At 55.6% G+C, this 19,578-nt stretch overlaps 1 protein-coding gene across 1 annotated transcript; it reads right to left on the bottom strand.

The window, feature by feature from the left end:
* Nucleotides 1-265: 265 nt before the first annotated feature.
* TIPRL (TOR signaling pathway regulator) lies at nt 266-10,401 on the bottom strand. The gene is made up of 8 exons (XM_056108551.1): nt 10,185-10,401; nt 7,732-7,911; nt 5,996-6,095; nt 5,177-5,308; nt 3,913-4,008; nt 3,244-3,306; nt 2,579-2,724; nt 266-690 (listed from the first exon to the last, which is right to left on the bottom strand). The coding sequence occupies exons 1-7, from the start codon at nt 10,328-10,330 to the stop codon at nt 2,581-2,583; spliced, it is 861 nt and encodes a 286-aa protein (XP_055964526.1). The 5' UTR covers nt 10,331-10,401; the 3' UTR covers nt 266-690; nt 2,579-2,580.
* Between the last annotated feature and the right edge of the window lie 9,177 nt (nt 10,402-19,578).

Here is a 19,578-nt window from a genome sequence, read left to right as displayed (position 1 = left end):
CACACACAAGTAGATACACTTGGGGTTTTGTCTGGGGTTTTTTTTTCCATTTTTGAGTTCCACCCGGCGATGCTCAGGGGTTCCTCCTGGCTCTGCACTCAGGAATCACTCCTGGCGGTGCTTAGGGGACCCTATGGGATGCCGGGGATCGAACCCGGGTCGGCCGAGTGCCAGGCAAACGCCCTCCGCGCTGTGCTATGGCTCCGGCTCCGAGACAAAGTGTTTTAATTCCGCTTCCCCCCCCAAAAAATGAAAGTAAATGACATAGCGAAACAAAATGAGCACTTCCTTGTTTATTCCCTTTTACAAAAAAGACGCTAGGAACAAATAAATATAAAATGGCAGATAGCTTCTGTAGCAATGGTCAGACACGGCTTCTCTTGGCTTCTTCCCCCACAAGAAGATAACAAAGTTCCCGGGAATACACTCAACTTACCTACCTCCCGTCCGCAATTTAAAAAAAAAAAATTTAAATCTCTACCACGTTTCACAGTCACCTAAGAGTGACTCAGGCACTAAGACATCTGAATAGAAGTGGCCTACGAACTTCAGCTAATGAATAGTCTTACAAGTTTTTCTTCCTGTCTTAGAAATTTTTATAAATTGCATCTGTTTTGTTCAAATCTGCATGGAAAATAATTGGAAACGATCGGGAGGTGAGGTGAGGTACGACTCATACACATTCCAGTCCTAAAAGTGAAAAAAAAATGAAATTAAACCAGGCCTTTGTATATAGTAAACAGGCTATGTAATTGTCTCAGTTAACAACAAAACCCTCATTTTCTGATTTTCTAAACCTTGCAAAAGCCACAGCAGAAGCCCAGCCAATGCCAAACCACTCTGGACCACATCCGGCTCAGAAATTCAGCCCACTGATGTCACGGGCTGTGGCGATCACGACTTACCCATCGTGGAAAGGCCCTCCCGTTGTTCATCGATTTGCTCGAGCGGGCCCAGTAACGTCTCCATTGGAGACTCTGTTGTTACTGTGTCTGGCATATCGAATACTCTCGGTAGCTTGCCGGGCTCTCCGAGAGGGGCGGAGGAATCGAACTCGGGTTGGCCATGTTGGCTGCATGCAAGGCAAACGCCCTACCGCTGTGCTATCGCTCCAGCCCTACCCATCGTGGAAATGTAGCTTTAATAGCCGAGGAGCTTTGCTAATACTTGAAAACTAAATCATCTCATTGAACCATTTATCCTTCAAGCAGAAATATGTACAAGTTTGGGACTGGAGTGATAGCACAGCGGGGAGGGCGTTTGCCTTGCACGCCACGAATCCGGGTTCAATTCCCAGCATCCCACAGGGTCCCCTGAGCACTGCCAGGAGTGATTCCTGAGTGCAGAGCCAGGAGGAACCCCTAGGCATTTCTGGGTGTGACCCAAAAATTTAAAAAAAAAATTAAATATGGGGCCAGAGCAATAGCACAGTGGGGAGGGCATTTCCCTTGCACACAACTGACCCGGGTTCGATCCCCGGCATCCCATAGGGTCCCCCAAGCACCGCCAGGAGTGATTCCTGAGTGCAGAGCCAGGAGGAAACCCTGAGCATCGCCAGGTGTGACCCAAAAAAAGACCAGTCAGAAAGGCACGCAAGACTACAAATGCTGGAAGCATCAATCCGAATAATTAAATGGATTTTCAAAAGTATGTTTGTCTCATTGGGGGACAACCTAAGTCTTGGAGAAAGTATCTTTTACTGGACTCCGGGCAATGTTTAAAAAAAAAGAAAGTTCAGAAAGAAAAACTGGCTTTTATTTCTGAAGCACGCCCTCTTTTCTTGTCTTTTTTTTTCTTTTTGGGTCCCACCCGGCAATGCTCAGGGGTTCCTCCTGGCTCTGCACTCAGATCACTCCTGACGGTGCTCGGGGGACGCTATGGGATGCTGGGAATCGAACCCAAGTTGGTCATGTGCAAGCCCTCCCCCCTGTGCTATTGCTCCAGCCCCTGAAGCGCACCCTCTTAGCTGCTGCTCCAATAATTAAAGCAGAAAATATGACTGCGTTAGAAACTTATGCAATATCTGCTTTAAAAAAAAAAAGTATGTATCTTGGGGCTGGGGTTTAGGGGCACACCCAGTGGGGCTCCGGGATCACTCCTGGCAGTGGTTTGGGGTGTCAGGATTATCCCAGGCAAGCGTCTCACTCCTGCAGAATCCTTCAGATCCTCCAGGCTACATTTGCAAACGCCTTCAGATGGGCACCGGGACTCACAGGGCTGAAGGCCCTGCTGCGGGGTCTACTCTGGAACCTTCTCCAGAGCAGCGGGGCGGGCACCCCACGGGGCGGTCCCCAAGTGGCCCCCTGAGCCCTGAGCCCTGCTGGACGTGGCCTCCGAGCGAAAACCAAAGACGCCCTCACCAAACCCGGAACCTTCCAAACCCCCGTGCACCGAGATGGACGCCTCTGCGGCGACATGCCCAGTGCTGAGGGGCCGCCAGGGGCCAGCCGAGACGAGGAGGGCAGCGGGGGGTCGCGGTGGACCGGGGGATAGGGGCCGGCAGGCCACACGGGGCTGACGGTGATGACTGTCTACAGTCACGCACGCACGTCGGGCATCCCCAGGGCCCCGCGCTCACCGCTACTTGAGCAGGGGCTTGTCCTGCGCGTCGGCGGGGTTCGAGTCGATCCTGTCCGGGAAAAGCAGCTTCTCGCACACGGCCTCCTTGACGGGCAGGTACTGCGAGATCTCGTTGGGCTCTGTGAACAGGGCGGGCGGCACATGCTGCCCCCGGGGTGCAAGTGAGCAGGTGACCCTGAAGACCCCGAAGACCCCCGGGACGGGCTGTGTGCTCCAGTCCCGAGTGGCCGGGCCTCACCCCCGGCCCTTTCTCGCTGGCCCCCATCTCGGGAACCAGGGCCACGGGCCGGACAGGCGCTGGGCGGGGTCTGCACTTAGGGCCACTGTCCCCACCCACGCGGACCCTCCACCCCGACAGAAGGCCGTGCTGAGGGACCTAGAGGCGCCCACGGGGCCAGGCCCTGGGGTCCAGCCCAGCCGGGAGTGGCCAGGTGGCCCCCAGGGGGACCCATGGAGCCAAGCACAGAGCCAGGAGGCGCCCCCGGAAGACCTGGCGGGACAGCAAAGCAGGAACAGGGTCCGAGGCCCAGTGTAAAGAGGCCCTCACGAACGCACAGGGGCCCATGCCCCCTCCGAGGAGCAGGGGAAGGGCAGAATCCCGCCCTCAGCACCAAGCAGCAGCGACCGCAGACCCCAGCCCACCCGACACAGACCAGCCCGTACCATTAAGTTGGCGATTTTGCTCTCCCGGGAAGTGTATTCCCGCAGCATGTACGTCTGGTCCGCCTGGAAGAGCCGGGAAGGGTGTGGTCAGCTTGGGGACCACGACTGACCAAAGCCCCCATCACTCACACACACACACAAACACACACACACACACACACACACACACACACAGAGACACACACACGTGCCCGCCCAGCCGACGGGGCAGCGAGGGATGTGGAGCCCACCGGGAGGCTCACTGGAGGGAACGCGCCCCTGGGCACAGCCCAGAGCCTGGGGTGGACGCCCCCCTGCAAAGCGCAGACGGACCACAGAATGGGTGAATCCTCACCGTGCAGAAAAAAGAAAACGAGCCGCAGTTTTCACTGTTCTGTGGCTGGGCCTGGTTGGACCCCCGGCACCCCATAGGGTCCCCCAAGTCTGCCAGGAGTCAGCCCTGAGCACAGAGCTGGGAGTGAGCACTGAGCACAGAGCCGAGGGTCAGCCCTGAGCACAGAGCCGGGAGTCAGCCTTGAGCAGAGCCAGGAGTCAGCCCTGCGCACACCAGGTGTGGGTCACCCCCCAGCCAAAAAAAAATAAAAAAGCTAAAATATTTCAAGTCGAACTTCCTGCCAAGGAAACGAGACGCGACGAGCCGCGGGCACCGCAGGGTCCCCGGAGACCCACCTCGTGGTACAGCCGGGTGTCGTTCATCCGGATGAGCACCCCGTCGATGCGCAGGAAGAACCTCAGCAGCAGGAAGAAGCTGGACGGCATCACTCGCTGCGGAGGGGAAGCGACCGGCTGCGCTCGGACGGCCCCACGCGCGGCAAAGGACTCCTCGGAACGCAGAGGGGCGGGGGCCGGAGCAACAGCACAGCGGGCGTTTGCCCTGCACACGGCTGAGCCGGGACCGAGCCCCAGCATCCCAGGGGGACCCCGAGCCCCGCCAGGAGCGATTCCTCAGTGCAGAGCCAGGAGTCAGCCCCGAGCATCGCCGGGTGTGGCCCAAAAGGAAAAAAAATCAGCAGGGAGCCAGAGTGACGGTAGAGAGGTGTACAATGTTGGCCTTGATGCAGCCAACCCTGGCCCCAGCCCGACAGTGATATCGTCCCCTGAGCACTGCCAGGAGGTGGCCCTGAGTACAGAGCCGGGAGTCAGCCCTGAGCACAGAGCCGGGAGTCAGCCCTGAGCACAGAGCCGGGAGTCAGCCCTGAGCACAGAGCCAGGAGTCAGCCCTGAGCACAGAGTCAGGAGTAAGCCCTGAGCACAGAGTCAGGAGTCAGCCCTGAGCACAGAGCCAGGAGTCAGTCCTGAGCACTACCAGGTGTGAGTCCAGTTTTCCTCAAGCCCTCTCAAATGAGAGGATTTACTGAATTAACAGCATATAAAAGTCTGTACCAGGGGCTGGAGCCATAGCACAGCAGGGAGGGCGTTTGCCTTGCGCACGGTCAACCCGGGCTCGATCCCCAGCATCCCCTAGGGTCCCCCGAGCACCTCCAGGAGTGATTCCTGAGTGCAGAGCCAGGAGTCAGCCCTGAGCATCGCCGGGTGGGACCCAAAAAGCAAAACAAATACACGATGTCTCCATCATGAGACTTTGTTGCTACTGTGTTTGGCATATCAAATACATCACGGGAGCTTGCCAGGCTCTGCCGTGCGGGTGAGATACTCTCGGTAGCTTGCCGGGCTCTCCGAGAGGGGCGGAGGAATCGAACTCGGGTCAGCCATGTTGGCTGTGTGCAAGGCAAACGCCCTACCTGCTGTGCTATCGCTCCAGCCCCGTAAGAAAACATTCCCCTGCAATACGACTTCCCCCCCGAGCTGCGATGCCCACCTTCAGCTACCCGCCCCACCCCCACCCCCGAGCCGGAGCACAGGCAGAGCGGGGGTCAGCCCTGTTGGGGGATCCCAGACAGCCGGGCTGGGGGGGAACAAGGCGGGCACTCACGATCTTCACGGTGAGGCTGGACACTCCGTGGTCGTGCAGCTCGTCCTCAAACAGGAGAACCTCCTCGAAGAACTTGATCTGCTCGCGGGCTTTCAGCTTCTCCGTGTCGATGTGGTCTGTTGTCGGCACGACCTGGAAGGCAAAGGAACCTCAGGGGTGCTGGGGCTGGAGTGATAGCACAGCAGGTAGGGCATTTGCTTTGCACGCAGTAGACCTGGGTTCGATCCCCGGCAACCCCTAGGGTCCCCCGAGCACCGCCAGGAATGATTCCTGAGTGCAGAGCCAGGAGTCAGCCCTGAGCATCACTGAGTCGGACCCAAAAAGCAAACAAAAACAAAGAACCTCAGGGACGATTCAAAGAGGGGTCTGGGGAGAGCAGGGGGTGGTGTGCTGCCTTGCACACAGCCGAGCTGGGTCCGACCCCCAGGACGGCGACTGTCCTGCCAACCCAAGCCCCACTGAGCCCACGGCTGACTCAGGAGGGCCCCTGAACGGGGGCTGTTCACCAGGTGCCCCCCCCCACACCAGGGGCCCCGCCCCCAGCCCGGGCTCCTGCTCGTCTGTACAAATGCAGGCTGCTGGCTGAAACGCCGAGAGCCCCCCTAGGGACGTCGAGGCACCCGGCTTCTGGCCACCGACACTGGGCAGCGAGGCCCGGCGCCCCCGAAGATGGGTGAGGCCCCAAAGCGCCCCACGGGGACCCCAGGCCCTGCCACTCCCGGCCGAACGCCACCCACCCACATCCCCGCGCTGCGAGAACGTTCTTGAACCGAGACCATCGGGGCCGGCGCCGGGCTGGACGCAAGTGGCCGCGCTCACCTTCAGCTTCAGGGACTCCCCGAGGAGCGTGCCCTTGTAGTCCGTCGTGTAGGTCCAGTCGTACGGCTTCAGTACCTCCTTGGAGTGCTCACCCTCCGTCCTCAGAGACAGGGAAGCAGGGGATGGGACGAGGGACGCGGCATCGGGCGGCATCAGGTGCCCGCGGGTGGGGCGGGCTGACTCGTCTCTGCTAGAGCCTGACCCCAAGGCGTCCGCTTTCGGGCCCACCAGAGCCACTGGGCCATCACTGGGCCAACAGAACAACCCTCGCAGCTCTGGGTTTCCAAGACAGCATGTTGCCCTTCACCTCCATGGCCCTGAAATGTCCCCCACAAATCTGAAGGAGTCATTTTTCTTTAAAAAACAGAACGGAGGGACTGGAGCAATAGCACAGCGGGGAGGACGTTTGCCTTGCACGCAGCAGACCTGGGTTCAATTCCCAGCACCCCATGTGGTCCCTTGAGCACCACCAGGAGTGATTCCTGAGTGCAGAGCCAGGAGGAACCCCTGAGCATCGCCGGGTGTGACCCAAAAAGCAAAAAAAAAAAAAAACCACAAAGAAAAAAAAAGGGACCAGAGGTACTGGAGCAATAGCATAGCGGGGAGGGCGTTAGCCTTGCATGCAGCCAATCCGGGTTCGATTCCCAGCATCCTGTAGGATCCCCTTAAGCACCACCAGGAGTAATTCCTGAGTGCATGAGCCAGGAGGAACCCCTGAGCATCACCGGGTGGGACTCAAAAAGCCAAAAAAAAAAAAAGAAAGAAAAAACAGAAAAACAGAATGGAAGAGACAGAGTACAGCAGGTGAGGTGCTTGCCTGGCACTAAGTGAACCTGGGTTTTTTGGAGGTTTTTTTTTTTTTGGCTTGCTTTTTGGGGCTGGAGTGATAGCACAGTGGGTAGGGCATTTGCCTTGCAAGCGGCCGGCTGGCCAACCGGGGTTCAATTCCTTCGCACCTCTCGGAGAGCTCGAGATTATCTCGCCTGCATGGCAAAGCCTGGCAAGCTCCCCGTGACATATTCCTTATGCCAAACACAGTAACAACAAGTCTCACAATGGAGACGTTACTGGGCCCGCTCGAGCAAATCGATGAACAACGGGAGGACAGTAACAGTGACAGCTTTTTGGGCCACCCCCGGCGATGCTCAGAGGTTCCTCCTGGCTCATGCACTCAGGAATCACTCCTGGCGGTGCTCGGGGGACCCTATGGGATGCTGGGGATCGAACCTGGGTCGGCTGCGTGCAAGGCAAACGCCCTCCTCGCTGTCCTATGGCTCCAGCCCCATTTTTTTCCTTTTTCTGCTTGGACCTGGATTTGTTTTCTGGTACCCTACCCCTCCCTCCCCCCCAAATAAGGTCCCCTGAGCCCTGCCAGGAATGATCCATTAGCAGAGCCAGGAGTAAGTCCCCTGAGCACTGCCGGGCATGGCCCAGTAAGCAAAAAAGTTAAAATAAATAAATAAAAAGATTGAATAAAAACAAACACACCACATGGAGAACCAGGAGGATTGAAGCCAGCCAAGCCCACACCACTCCTCAAAGCTGTGACTCAATTTACCGCAGCAACAATTCACGGGGGACAGCCCCAGCCAATGGACCAACCTGCAACCTCCGCGTTACAAGGCAGAAACTGAATTCCAGAACCACCCACCCGCGGGTTGCATACCGACCCCTGTCCGTGGACCTTGGCGGACCCTCGGCCCCGTTCCGGTTCCGGTTCCGAAGGCGGCGCTCACCTGCTCTCCTGCCACTCCTCGGCGCACGCCACCTTCAGCATGCCCTGGAAGTTGTTGACACACCTCAGCGCGTCCGTGGCGTTGAACTCGATCCCAAAGCCAGAGCAGTGCAGGATCCTGAGGACGTTGTCCCCAAACATCATCTCCGGCAGCGACGGCATGTGCAGCTCATTGGCCAACCTGCGGCGACCACAAGCCGGGGGACGGGTCACCCCCACAGGGTCCCCTGAGCCCTGCCAGGAGTGATCTGTGAGCACCGAGCCAGGAGTTAAGACCCCGAGCACTATCAGATGTGGCCCAATAACCGAACAGGTTAAGAAGGAGACTTCCAGGGGCTGGAGCAATAGCACAGCGGGGAGGGCGTTTGCCTTGCACGCAGCCGACCCGGGTTCGATTCCCAGCAACCCACGGGGTGCCCTGAGCACCGCCAGGGAGAATTCCTGAGTGCAGAGCCAGGAGGAACCCCTGTGCTTTGCCGGGTGTGACCCAAAAAGAAAAAAAAAAGGTGGCTTCCTTCCGTTCCTAGCCCCTCTGACTTCTTCCCGCACTGTCCGGGGTGATAATCTCTGCCTCGGTAACCTGTGCCTCGGTGATGGGGAAATGCCATGGCCGCTCGCGCATTGTGGAGAATAGGGAAGCATGGCAGTGACACTATGCACTGAAGCACTGAAGATGTTTCAATGAAGTCAAGGCATCCTCCCCACGGCCCGCCCTCACCTCCTCCGCTTCTTCTCGGCGAAGCCTCCGGGTACCAGCCCTGAACCGAGTTAGCCGGGGGCAGGCAACCTCCTTCCAGCTCTCCCCCTGGCTCAGGGACTTCCCCTCACCCGCTCTGTTCCACTCTAACTCAGGTCCTGCAGGCCTCCGATCCACCCCTGTCTCGGGCAGGGGAGGAGGGGGAGGTCCTGTCCAGGCAGGGCGACACCAGAGCACCAACTCGCACCCCACTGATGGGAGCCAACAGGCCAGCAGTCTGGCGAAAAAGTAACTAAATAAAATCAAAAAGCTCTGGGGGGGGGGGTCCCTGCTCACCTGAGCCCAGCACACGTGTGCAGTCTCCAGATCCCAAACGGATCTGGAAACACAGACACACATGCACACACACAAAGGCACATGCGTGCACATACACCAGACACATGCACACACACACACATGCACACACAGACATGCAACCTCCTTCCAGGACAGGGCTGCTGCTGTCAGCTCCCGCGGTCCCGGCTTGCAGGGACGCCCCCACCGCTCAGCCTGCACCGAGATTCAGGCCCCCGACACTAGCTAATCTGGGAGCCGCAAGCCGCACACCTGAGGCGGGTCCAGGTGCACTGCGGTGACCGGTCTGGGGAGAAGGGACTGAGGGAGGGTGTGTCTGAAGGAGGGAGCTCAGGTTCCCCGGGTCCCCACCCCGCACTGCCGGACACGCTGGAAAGTCAAGGCGTCCACTGGCCACCACGCCCATTGTAATGCCCCAGCACCTCCACCAGGGTGCGTGCGTGCATGCATGTATGTGTGCATGTGCGTGTGTGCATGTGTGTGCATGTGCATTTGCATGCATGTTTCCCTGGGGCATGCTGAGTGTATGCACGCGTGAGCATGTTTCCCTGGGGCTGGCTGTGTGTGCGTGTGTGTGCATGTGTGTATATGTGCGTATGTGCATGTTTATGTGTTATGTGTGCATGTGTATATGTGTGTGCGTGTGTCTGGGTGCATGTGTGCACATATGTGGGCATGTGTGTGCATGTCTGTGTGTGCATGGGTGTTTGTGTGTGTGCATGTGTCTGGTGTGTGTGTGCTTGTGTGTGCATGTGTTTGTGTGCGCACATGCGCATGTCTATCTGTGCATATGCGCGTGCATGTGTCTGTGTGTTCTTGTGTGTGCATGTTTGCGTGTGCACATGCATGTGTGCATGTCTGTGCGTATGCATATGTGTCTGTGCGTGTGTGCACGTGCATGTGTCCGTGTGCACGTGAGTGTGTCCGTGTGTGTGCATGTGCGTCTGTCTGTGTGCATGTGCATGTGTCTGTGCGTGCGTGTGTGCATTTGTGTGTGCATGTTTGTGTGTGCGCGTGCGTGTGTGCCTGTGCAGGTGTCTGTGTGTGTGCATACGTCTGTGTGCGTGAGTCTGTGTGTGCGTGTTTGTGTGTGTGCACGTGCATGTGTGCGTGGTGCGTGTGCACGTGTCTGTGTGTGCGTGTGCGTGTACGTGCGCATGTCTGTGTGTGTGCATGTCTGTGCGTGCGTGTGCTTGTGTGTGCATGTTCGTGTGCGTGCGTGCGCGTGCCTTGAGCCTGTCTGTCTGTCCGCGTGCGTACGGCAAGTGCGTGTGCCCGTGCGTGTGCCCGTGCGTGTGCCCGTGCGTGTGTCCCTGCGCGCGTACAAGCCCGCGGGCGCTCCCGCGCGCGCCCCCGCCCCGGGCCGTCCCGCAAGGTCGCGGCCCGCGTCCCCGCGGCCTCACTTCTCGGCGTCCGCCGACTTCATGATGTGCGTCTTGGCGGCCGTGAGCTTCCAGGGCCCGAAGGCGAAGTCCTGGTGGCTGCTCTGGAAGCCGTGGATCATCATGGCGGCGCCGCGGCGGAGCTCGGCCCGCCCGCCCGTTACCATGCCCGGCGCCGCCGCCCCCTGCCGGCCGGCCCAGCCCCGCCGCCCCCGCCGCTTCCGGGGTCGGTTGCGCTCGGGCGCCCGGCGCCGCCGACGTCACCGCGCGCGCCGGAAGCGCGGGGGCGGGAGCTTCCCGCGGGGTGGCGGCCGGCGACGCCCCGCCCCGCCCGGCGCTGATTGGGCGGCCGCGTCTCGCGGGATTTTCGCCCGGGAGGCCCGAGCGCCCTGGGGGCGTGGCCAAGCAGCAGGTCGGGGACCGGAAGTAGCCCCTGGAACGCGGGGTTGTTGGTGTAGACGCGTCGTTGCGAGCGCCCGAGATGCAGAATGTTCAGACAATAGAAGCATAATGGAACGTTTAAAAATGCTTTTTATAGGGCCGGAGCGATGGCCCAGCGGGGAGGGCGTTGGCCTTGCACGTGGCTGGCCCGGGTTCGATTCCCAGCATCCCACATGGTCCCCGAGCACCGCCAGGAGTAACTCCTGTGCATCGCCGGGTTTGACCCAAAAAGCAAAAAAAAAAAATGCTTTCATAGGGCCGGAGCCATAGCACAGCGGGGAGAGCGTTGGCCTTGTACGCGGCCAGCCCGGGTTCGATTCCCTGCATGCCATAGGGTCTCCCCAAGCACCGCCGGGAGTGATCCCTGAGTGCAGAGCCAGAAGTCAGCCCTGAGCATCACCGGATGTGACCCAAAAGAGAAAAAAAAATTGTTTCATCCAAGCCAGAGAGTTTTTTAGGGAGTGAGGTGCTCACTTAAACGGGCAGACCCTAAGCACTTTCAGGAGCAATCCCTGGGCCACCATGGATGACACCAAGTTTCCCTTCCCACACCCCGCCCCCACCACACACAAGCACACAAATTAATTCATGATTTTTGTGCAGGATACTTGATGTATGTGTCTGCTTATTTTGCGCAGAATTGAGGATGGAACCCAGGACCTCACACACTCAAGGCAAATCCGCTTCTACTGAGTCACATCCCTGACTTTATGCCTGAGTTTTTAAGTTGTTCCATTCTAAGTGGTGACTCTATGTCTTTATGGTTTTTGTTTTTGTTTTTGCTTTTTGGGTCACACCCGGCAATGCTCAGGGGTTACTCCTGGTTCTGCACTTAGGAATTACTCCTGGCGGTGCTCAGGGGACCATAGGGGAATTGGGAATTGAACCTGGGTTGGCTGCGGTGCAAGGCAAACGCCCTCCCCGCTGTGCTATGACTCCAGACTCTATGTCTTTGATTCCTTCCTGTAATACAGCCAGCCACCTGAGTGGGGTGGGGGTGGAGGCAAGCTGTCCACTGTCCACTGTAGCACTGTCCTCCCGTTGTTCATCGATTTGCTCGAGCGGGCACCAGGAACATCTCCATTGTGAGACTTGTTACTGTGTTTTGACATATGGATACGCCACGGGGAGCTTGCCAGGCTCTGCCATGCGGGCGGGATACTCTCGGTGGCTTGCCGGACTCTCCAAGAGGGACAGGAATAGAACCTGGGTTGCCCATGTCCAAGGCAAACGCCCTCCCCGCTGTGCTATCGTTCCAGCCCTACCCTTCCATAGGCAGACTAAGGAATAATAATCTAGTAATTATTAATAAGGGGTATTAATAATTAATGTTTTGGTATTTTCAAGCATCTCCCAGACTCACTGCTTTCTTAGATGCCTGATTTTGTGGCTACACCCCTGCAGATTTAGAGTTAAATTTACTTTCAATCCTACCGTGTGCCTCTGGGAGGTAAAACACTCAGCTAATGGGTTTGATTCTGCTTTCTCGGGTTTGCTATAGAAAATCTCCCAGATTTATCTTTCTGACCTATCTCGCAACAAACCCCACTTCCTCCTACCCGCCCAGACTCACCCCTACCTCTCAGCTCTCCTGTTCTTCTCTCCTAAAACAGACATACATTTGTTTCATTTGAGACTCAATCTAGCAGCATTTGGGGGGGGGGGGGTTGGGCACTGGGACTCAAATCCAGAAATCTGGGGACCTCAGCATGCCCTGAGCTCTCTCTGGGTGTGGCCCCCAAGCAAACAATATACGGCCTTCAAGAGCTCGGCTAAGGCTCTCCGTGGCCTGTGTGCCAGCACGTGCAGCCTGCCTGGACATGTGAGCAGGAGCTGTTTAGCCAGCACACAATGCTGGAACACCCTCCCTGCAGATGACAGCTTTTTCTGGAGGCCTGTATTTCTGGGAACGAATCCCAGCTGTGAGATTTCTTTTTCTTTTTATTTTTTTTTTGCTTTTTGGTGATGCACAGGGGTTACACCTGGCTCTGCACTCAGGAGTTACTCCTGGCAGTGCTCAGGGGGACCATGTGGGATGCTGGGAATCGAACCCGGGTCGGCCGCGTGCAAGGCAAACGCCCTACCCACTGTGCTATCACTCCAGCCCCCCAGCTGTGAGATTTCTGGGTCATGGACACCTGACTATTTTTATTTTATTTATGTTTTGCTTTTTGGCTCACATCTGGCTATGCACAGGGGTTCCTCCTGGCTCTGCACTCAGGAATCACTCCTGGTGGTGCTCGGGGGACCACATGGGATGCTGGGAATCAAACCCAGGTTGGCCGCGTGCAAGGCAAAAGCCCCACCCACTGTACTATCGCTCCAGCCCCGGACACCTGACTATTTTAAAGCTGAGAATAGAGGCAATGATAAATGGCAATGACATGTGGCATGTCAGAGAACCCTCAGGGGAACCCTCTTTCCAGTCCCTGCCAAATTGCCCTAATCATGAGCACAGTCAAAAACCTTCCAGGCTGATGGGCCAGAAAGGTAGCAACAGGAGCTCAGGTGCTTGCCTCTCATGCAACCAACCAGCTCTGGTCCCCGGAAAACCCTATGGTCCCCCAAGCACTGTCAGGAATGATTCCCAGAGCACAGAGTCAGGAGTCATCCCTCAGGACAGCTGGGTATGCCCCCCCAAAACAAAAGTCCTTTCCGACAGGGTCAGAGAAATAGTACACAGGTTAAGGTGTACTGTTTGTATTTGCCTTGCATGTATCCGACCCCAGTTCGATCCCTCTGTGGTCATGTATGTGTCATATGCGGTCTCCTGAACCCTGCCAGGAATGAGCCCCGAGCACTGCTGGGTTTCACCCCCAAGCAAACCACAACAGTCTTCCAGTCTGTGTAGACAGACACCCCCACCCCCACTTTGAGTCCTTACTTCATAACAGAAGTTCTGGTGTGGAGATCTGAACCCACCTCTGAGTGGCTTGTCATTTGCCACCGATGGTATTGGGAAAAACTTTTCTGTATATAGACTTTTTGCGATGAGACGTTTATTTATCTGGGTTAGAATCCAAACCATAGGATGTTTGTGTCAATGGTACAGAGATATTCTAGCACTGTAGTACCGTCCTCTCGTTGTTCATCGATTTGCTCGAGTGGGCACCAGTAACATCTCCATTGTGAGACTTGTTACTGTTTTTGGCATATCGAATACGCCACAGGGAGCTTACCAGGCTCTGCCTTGTGAGCAAGAAACTCTCGGTAGCTTGCCGGGCTCTCTAAGAGGGACAGAGAAATTGAACCCAGGTCAGCCGCGTGCAAGGCAAATGCCCACCCGCTGTGCTATTGCTCTAGCCCAGAATTATTCTAAGTTCATAGATATCATGAGAATTGCTTCTCAAACACAAATTTCAGTGCCTCATACGAGAGTGCAGGGACTTAGATGTCATTCTGGGAGTCTGGGAGACAGTACAGCAGGTAAGACGCTTGCCTTGCACGTGGCCTACTGGGGGTTCGATCCCCAGCCTCTCCATGGTCCCTCGAGCCAGCCAGAAGCCCGCCCCTGAATGCAGAGCCAGCAGTGAGCCCTGAGCACCACCAGGTGTGACTCAAAAGCAACCAAACAACAACAAAAAAGAATGCCAGTCCGAGGACAAATCCCCGCTCCGAATGTCAGCCAAGCAGGCACTGGGAAGGACCCAGGAATCTTGCAGAATGCATTTTTCTCCCAAGTCCCTCCAGGTTTGTTTGTTTATCCCTGTGGTAGGGGAGGACAGATGAGCCAGCCAGAGGATTCACACTTACAGCACAGCGGGTAGGGCATTTGCCTTGCACGCAGCTGGGTTCAATTCCTCTGTCCCTCTCGGAGAGCCCGGTAAGCTACCGAGAGTATCCTGCCTGCAAGGCAGAGCCTGGCAAGCTCCCCATGGCATATTCGAAATGCCAAACACAGTAACAACAAGTCTCACAATGGAGACGTTACTGGTGCCCGCTCGAGCAAATCGATGAACAACGGGAGGACAGTGCTACAATGCTCCCAACAGTACTCAGACACCAGAGGGTGAGCCCATTCCCCTGCATGCAAATATGCCCATTGAATCCTCTCCCCGGCCCCTTTTAATGCGTTTTACAAAACACAGGATCTAAAACTTCTTGTTATGAGCACAGTCATGTGTCATGTGGTAGAACGCTACTTCAGAAACATTTGCTGTGAACAGAGATTCCGGGATAGAACATGCCATCTGTGACGGTGCACTTTCCATTCAGTTAGGTGCATAGTTTCTATATGACATATGGCCATCACTCAGATGGCATTTGGAACAACTTCCAGCAACATTCTTTTTGTTGGAAAAATTCTGCCCTTTATACAGATCAAATACACTTCAAGAGGGGCCGGAGAGAGGATAACAGGGAAAGCGCTTGCCTCGCGCACAGCTAACCCGGGTTCAAGTCCAGACCCTGGGGATTTAGGCTGCAGTTCCAAAGATAGCCACTAGGGGCCCTCTGTTCCCCTGGAGCAACAGAAAAATAACTTTTTCTTGTTCTTTTTTTTCTTTTTTTGGCTTTTTGGGTCACACCTGGCGATGCACAGGGAGGGTTACTCCTAACTCATGCACTCAGGAATTACTCTTAGCGGTGCTCAGGGGACCATAAGGGATGCTGGGAATCGAACCCAGCATCCCTTATGGTCAGCCGCGTGCAAGGCAAACGCCCTACCCGCTGTGCTATTGCTCCAGCCCCCAAAAGTAACTTTTTCGAGGGGTCCACACAAGCGGTACTCACCGGGCTTTTTGTACTGGTTTCTGGATTGGGGATAAGAGAAACTTACCCAGAACAAAGTTATCCATGCAAACATACCTTTGTAACATCTCCCTGACCCTTCTCCAACTCTTTAAATAGAAATAAGCCCCAGGGGTTGGAGAAATAGTCCAGCAGGGAGGGTGTCTGCCTTGCATGCACCCGGGTTCGTTCCCCAGCATCCCATAAAGTCCCTGGAGCCTGTCAGTAGTGACTCCTGAATGCAGAGCCAGGAGTCAGCCCAGAGCACTGCCAGGTGTGGTCCAAAACACGAAAATAAAATAGGTCCCAGGGGTAATTTTTGGAAAATAGGGAAATATTAAAAAGAAAATGAAAAGGTTGTTCTGGACAGTAAACGTGGCTTCCGAGACTCTCCTCTCCATGCATAGAGACGGCTAAGTGGGTGGGTGCCCTCTTTCTGCTCCTTCTGTCTCCGAAGAATCATCTAGCAGTGCAGATGAATTGCCCAGGCGGTCAGAAGCGAGAGAAGCCTTCCAGCCTGCCATTGGTCGAAAGGTGAGAGCAGGAAATTCACCATTGGTCGAGAGGTGAGAGCAGGAAGCGCACCATTGGTCGACGTGTGAGAGCGGGAAGCTCGCCATTGGTCGAGGGGTGATGAGAGCGGGAAGCTTGTCATTGGTCGAGGGGGTGAGAGCGAGAAGCTTGCCATTGGCTGAAGGGTGAGAGCGGGAAGCGCACCATTGGTCGACGTGTGAGAGCGGGAAGCTCGCCATTGGTCAAAGGTGAGAGCGGGAAGCTCGCCATTGGTCGAGGGGTGAGAGCAGGAAGCTCGCCATTGGTCGAGGGGTGATGAGAGCGGGAAGCTTGTCATTGGTCGAGGGGGTGAGAGCGAGAAGCTTGCCATTGGCTGAAGGGTGAGAGCGGGAAGCTCACCATTGGTCGATGTGTGAGAGCGGGAAGCTTGTCATTGGTCGAGAGGTGAGAACAGGAAGCTTGCCATTGGTCAATCGGTCAAGATTGAGTTAGCAAAGCTGCCACAGGAAGCTCCCCACTTCCCATTGGTCAAGAGATGAGTGTTACAGAAGTTTTCACTTCCCATAGGTCAGGAGGTGAGAATGACAGGAAGCTTTCCACTTCCCATTGACCCGGAGATGAGAACTACAGAAAACATTGCACACACCGCCCCCCACCCCCCAACTGGCCCAAAGCTCAAAGTAGCCGGTAGCTTCCTGCCTCCAGGTGCTGGACCATCCTCGGCTCCTCCCTCCTGCCTGGCATCACTGTGATCTTCCACTTTCATGCCGTGGGCCTGGGGGGAGATGGCGGGGTGGCCACACATACCGCCTGCCCTGGCCAGCATCAGGTCTCATCCTTCATCCCCACCTAATGGTGGAACCAGGACCAGCCAGCCCCTGGCAACATCCAGATTGAACCAGCCATACCACCTTCTTCCCCCTTCGGCCCACCACGGGTGACTTGTGTACATATGTTTCAGCTCACTGTGGAAAAAAAACAAAAACAAAAAACAACAAAAGAACCGTATTTTTGTTTTGAACAGCAGCATAGTGATAACAATCAAGTTATCAGTGAAGAGCTCTAAGAACAGAGAAAAAAAAGAATAGGGTCACACAGAGAAAGAGACAGAGACAGAGATTACAGTGGGTAGGGAACTGCCTTGCACTTTGCTGACCTGATGTTTAATCTGAGTCCCCAAGCACTGTCAAAAGTATCCCTGGGGGCTGGAGAGATAGCACAGCGGGTAGGGCATTTGCCTTGCACATGGCTGACCTGGGTTCAATTCCCAGCATCCCATATGGTTCCCTGAGCACTGCCAGGAATAACTCCTGAGTGCAGAGCCAGGAATAACCCCTGAGCACTGCCGGATGTGACTGACACCCCCTACCCTCCAAAAAAAAAAAAGAAAAGAAAAGTATCCCTGAGCACCACTGTGTGTGTTTACACCAGAAGAAAGGAAGGATGGGAAGAAAGGGAGGGAAGAAAAGAAATGACTGAAGGGAGGGAAATAGGGAGGGTGGGCAGGCCAGAGCCATACCACAGCCAGTAGGGCACTTGCCTTGCACGCATTGGACCCAGACTCAATCCTTGGCATGTGGTCCCCTGAGCCCCACTGGGCGTGTTTCCTGAGTGCAGAGCCAGGAGTAAACCCTGGGCATAGCCAGGTGTGCCCCCAACCACCCAAAAAGAAAAAGAGAGGAAAAAAAAAAGAAGAAAAACCTGATAAAATGATGCATTCAGTTCGCTAGCCTCACTCAACAATGTTGTTTAAAACTGAACAAACTGTGGGGCTGGAGCGATAGCACAGCGGGGAGGGCATTTGCCTTGCACGCGGCTGACCCAGGTTCGATTCCCAGAATCCCATAGGGTCCCCTGAGCACTGCCAGGAGTAACCCCTGTGGCCCTGTGCATCGCTGGGTGTGACCCAGAAAGAAAAGTAACTGAACAAATTGTGTTTAGCAGGAAATCCACATCTGTGTCTGCCCAGCTAGTTCAGAATTTCTTTTTTTCCTTCTTTAAATGGATCCTCCCCTTAGAGGGCACTCTGGGCTGTGAGGGAGGACTCTGACTTCACGGGGGACAGGGACAGTGGGGAGGCTTGGAGGGGGCCTGCACAGTGAGAGTGAAATGGGTGGGAGGCATCGAAGAGCAACACTTCCTCCTGGCTTTGTCCCCAGGGTCCCCGAGTCTCCACTGGTGATCAGCTAAATCGGTGGGACAGACATTCACAACCCCCCCAACCCCCCACTCCATACACACACACACACACACACACACACACACACACACACATGATCCAGCAAGAATCTTCCTGGCTGTGGACATAGCTCAACAAAGCCCTTCAACTGGACCCCTGTGGGCCCTGCGAAGCTTCCAGAATGAGGCCCCAAACTCTCCAGTGAGCGACCCCTGTGACCAAGCAATGGGGTAGTGGGGGAGAGGACGGGGTGCAGCGCCAGGCAGGGGTCCCCCAGACTTGCTCCCCAGCACCCCGTGGCCGTCTGTGTGTTGTCAGAGTAACCCCGAGGCCCCTGAGAATCAATGGCCCAGGCAGCACCCTGGGTCACTGGCACTAACCTGCCAGGGCCGGTATTAGCTGGAGTCCTGAGCACCACTTGGGAGGCCCGCCCCAACCCCACGTCCCCTCCAAAATCTAAGTCTGAAAACAGAGCTTTGGTGGCAGTAGCTCACTTCTTTTTTCTTTTTTTTCGTTTTTCATTAATTATTACCAAGAGTATCTCACCTGCATGGCAAAGTCTGGCAAGCTACCTGTGACGTATTCGATACGCCAAACACAGTAACAACAAATCTCGGGGCTGGCGCACAGTGGGGAGGGCGTTTGTCTTGCACAAGGCCAACCCAGGGCTGATTCCCAGCATCCCATAGGGTCCCCTGAGCACCGCCGGGAGTAATTTCTGAATGTATGAGCCAGGAGGAACCCCTGTGCAATCCTGGGTGTGACCCAAAAGCAAAAAACAAAAAACAAATAAAAAAACCCCCAAGTGTCATAGAAAGATTGCATTCATCTGGGAAACATAAAGTAACAAAATAGGAGACTAACACCCAAGAGTGGCCGAGATTAGTACCAGGAATTCTGCTCCATGGCTTGGAGGCCAGCCACACGTGCTAGGGGAAAAGGGAGCTCAGATAGAGAAGGGAGCACCAAATAAAGGGTGTTGGGAGGATCCTCCCAGGATGGGAAAAGCATGATGAAAGTGGACTATAGACTGAACATGATTGCCACTCAATGTCTCTTTTGCAAACCACAGCACTAAAAAGGAGAGAGAGAACAAAAGGGAATGCCCTTCCACAGAGGCAGGGTGGGATGGGAGGATGGGGGTGGGAGGGATACTGGGATCTGTGGTGGTGGAGAATGAGCATTGGTGGAGGGATGGGTACTCGATCACTGTATAACTGAAACCCAAGCACAAAAATTTGTAAGTCTACAACTGTACCTCATGGTGTTTCACTAATAAAAATGAAAAACAAACAAACAAAAAAGTCTCACAATGGAGATGGAGATGTTACTGGGCCTGCTTGAGCAAATTGATGAATGGGAGGACAGACAGATAGATTATTATTATTATTATTTAGTGAGGGGTGTATCAGTAATTCTTAGACTTTACAGTTGGGCTGACAAGATAAAGTCTAGGGGTGAGGGGCTTACCCTGCACGTGGCCAAGCCAGATTCGACCCCGACACCCCATACGGTCCGCTGAGCCCACCGGGAGTGATCCCCGAGTACAGAGCC

This window comes from Sorex fumeus, unplaced genomic scaffold, assembly GCF_029834395.1.
Source record: "Sorex fumeus unplaced genomic scaffold, SorFum_2.1 ptg000226l, whole genome shotgun sequence".
In the NCBI taxonomy this organism is placed as follows: Eukaryota; Metazoa; Chordata; class Mammalia; order Eulipotyphla; family Soricidae; genus Sorex; species Sorex fumeus.
The sequence above is the reverse complement of the archived record's forward strand: the minus strand, read 5'-3'. Positions and strand labels throughout refer to the sequence as shown.

Excerpts from the sequence above, each read along its gene's own strand:
- TIPRL (XM_056108551.1), bottom strand. The coding sequence starts at position 10,330 with ATGGTAACGGGCGGGCGGGCCGAGCTCCGCCGCGGCGCCGCCATGATG. Across the intron at positions 7,912-10,184 it reads AAGTCGGCGGACGCCGAGAA|GTTGGCCAATGAGCTGCACA; the intron begins GTGAGGCCGCGG and ends TGGTCGCCGCAG. Across the intron at positions 2,725-3,243 it reads GCAAAATCGCCAACTTAATG|CATGTGCCGCCCGCCCTGTT; the intron begins GTACGGGCTGGT and ends CCCCGGGGGCAG.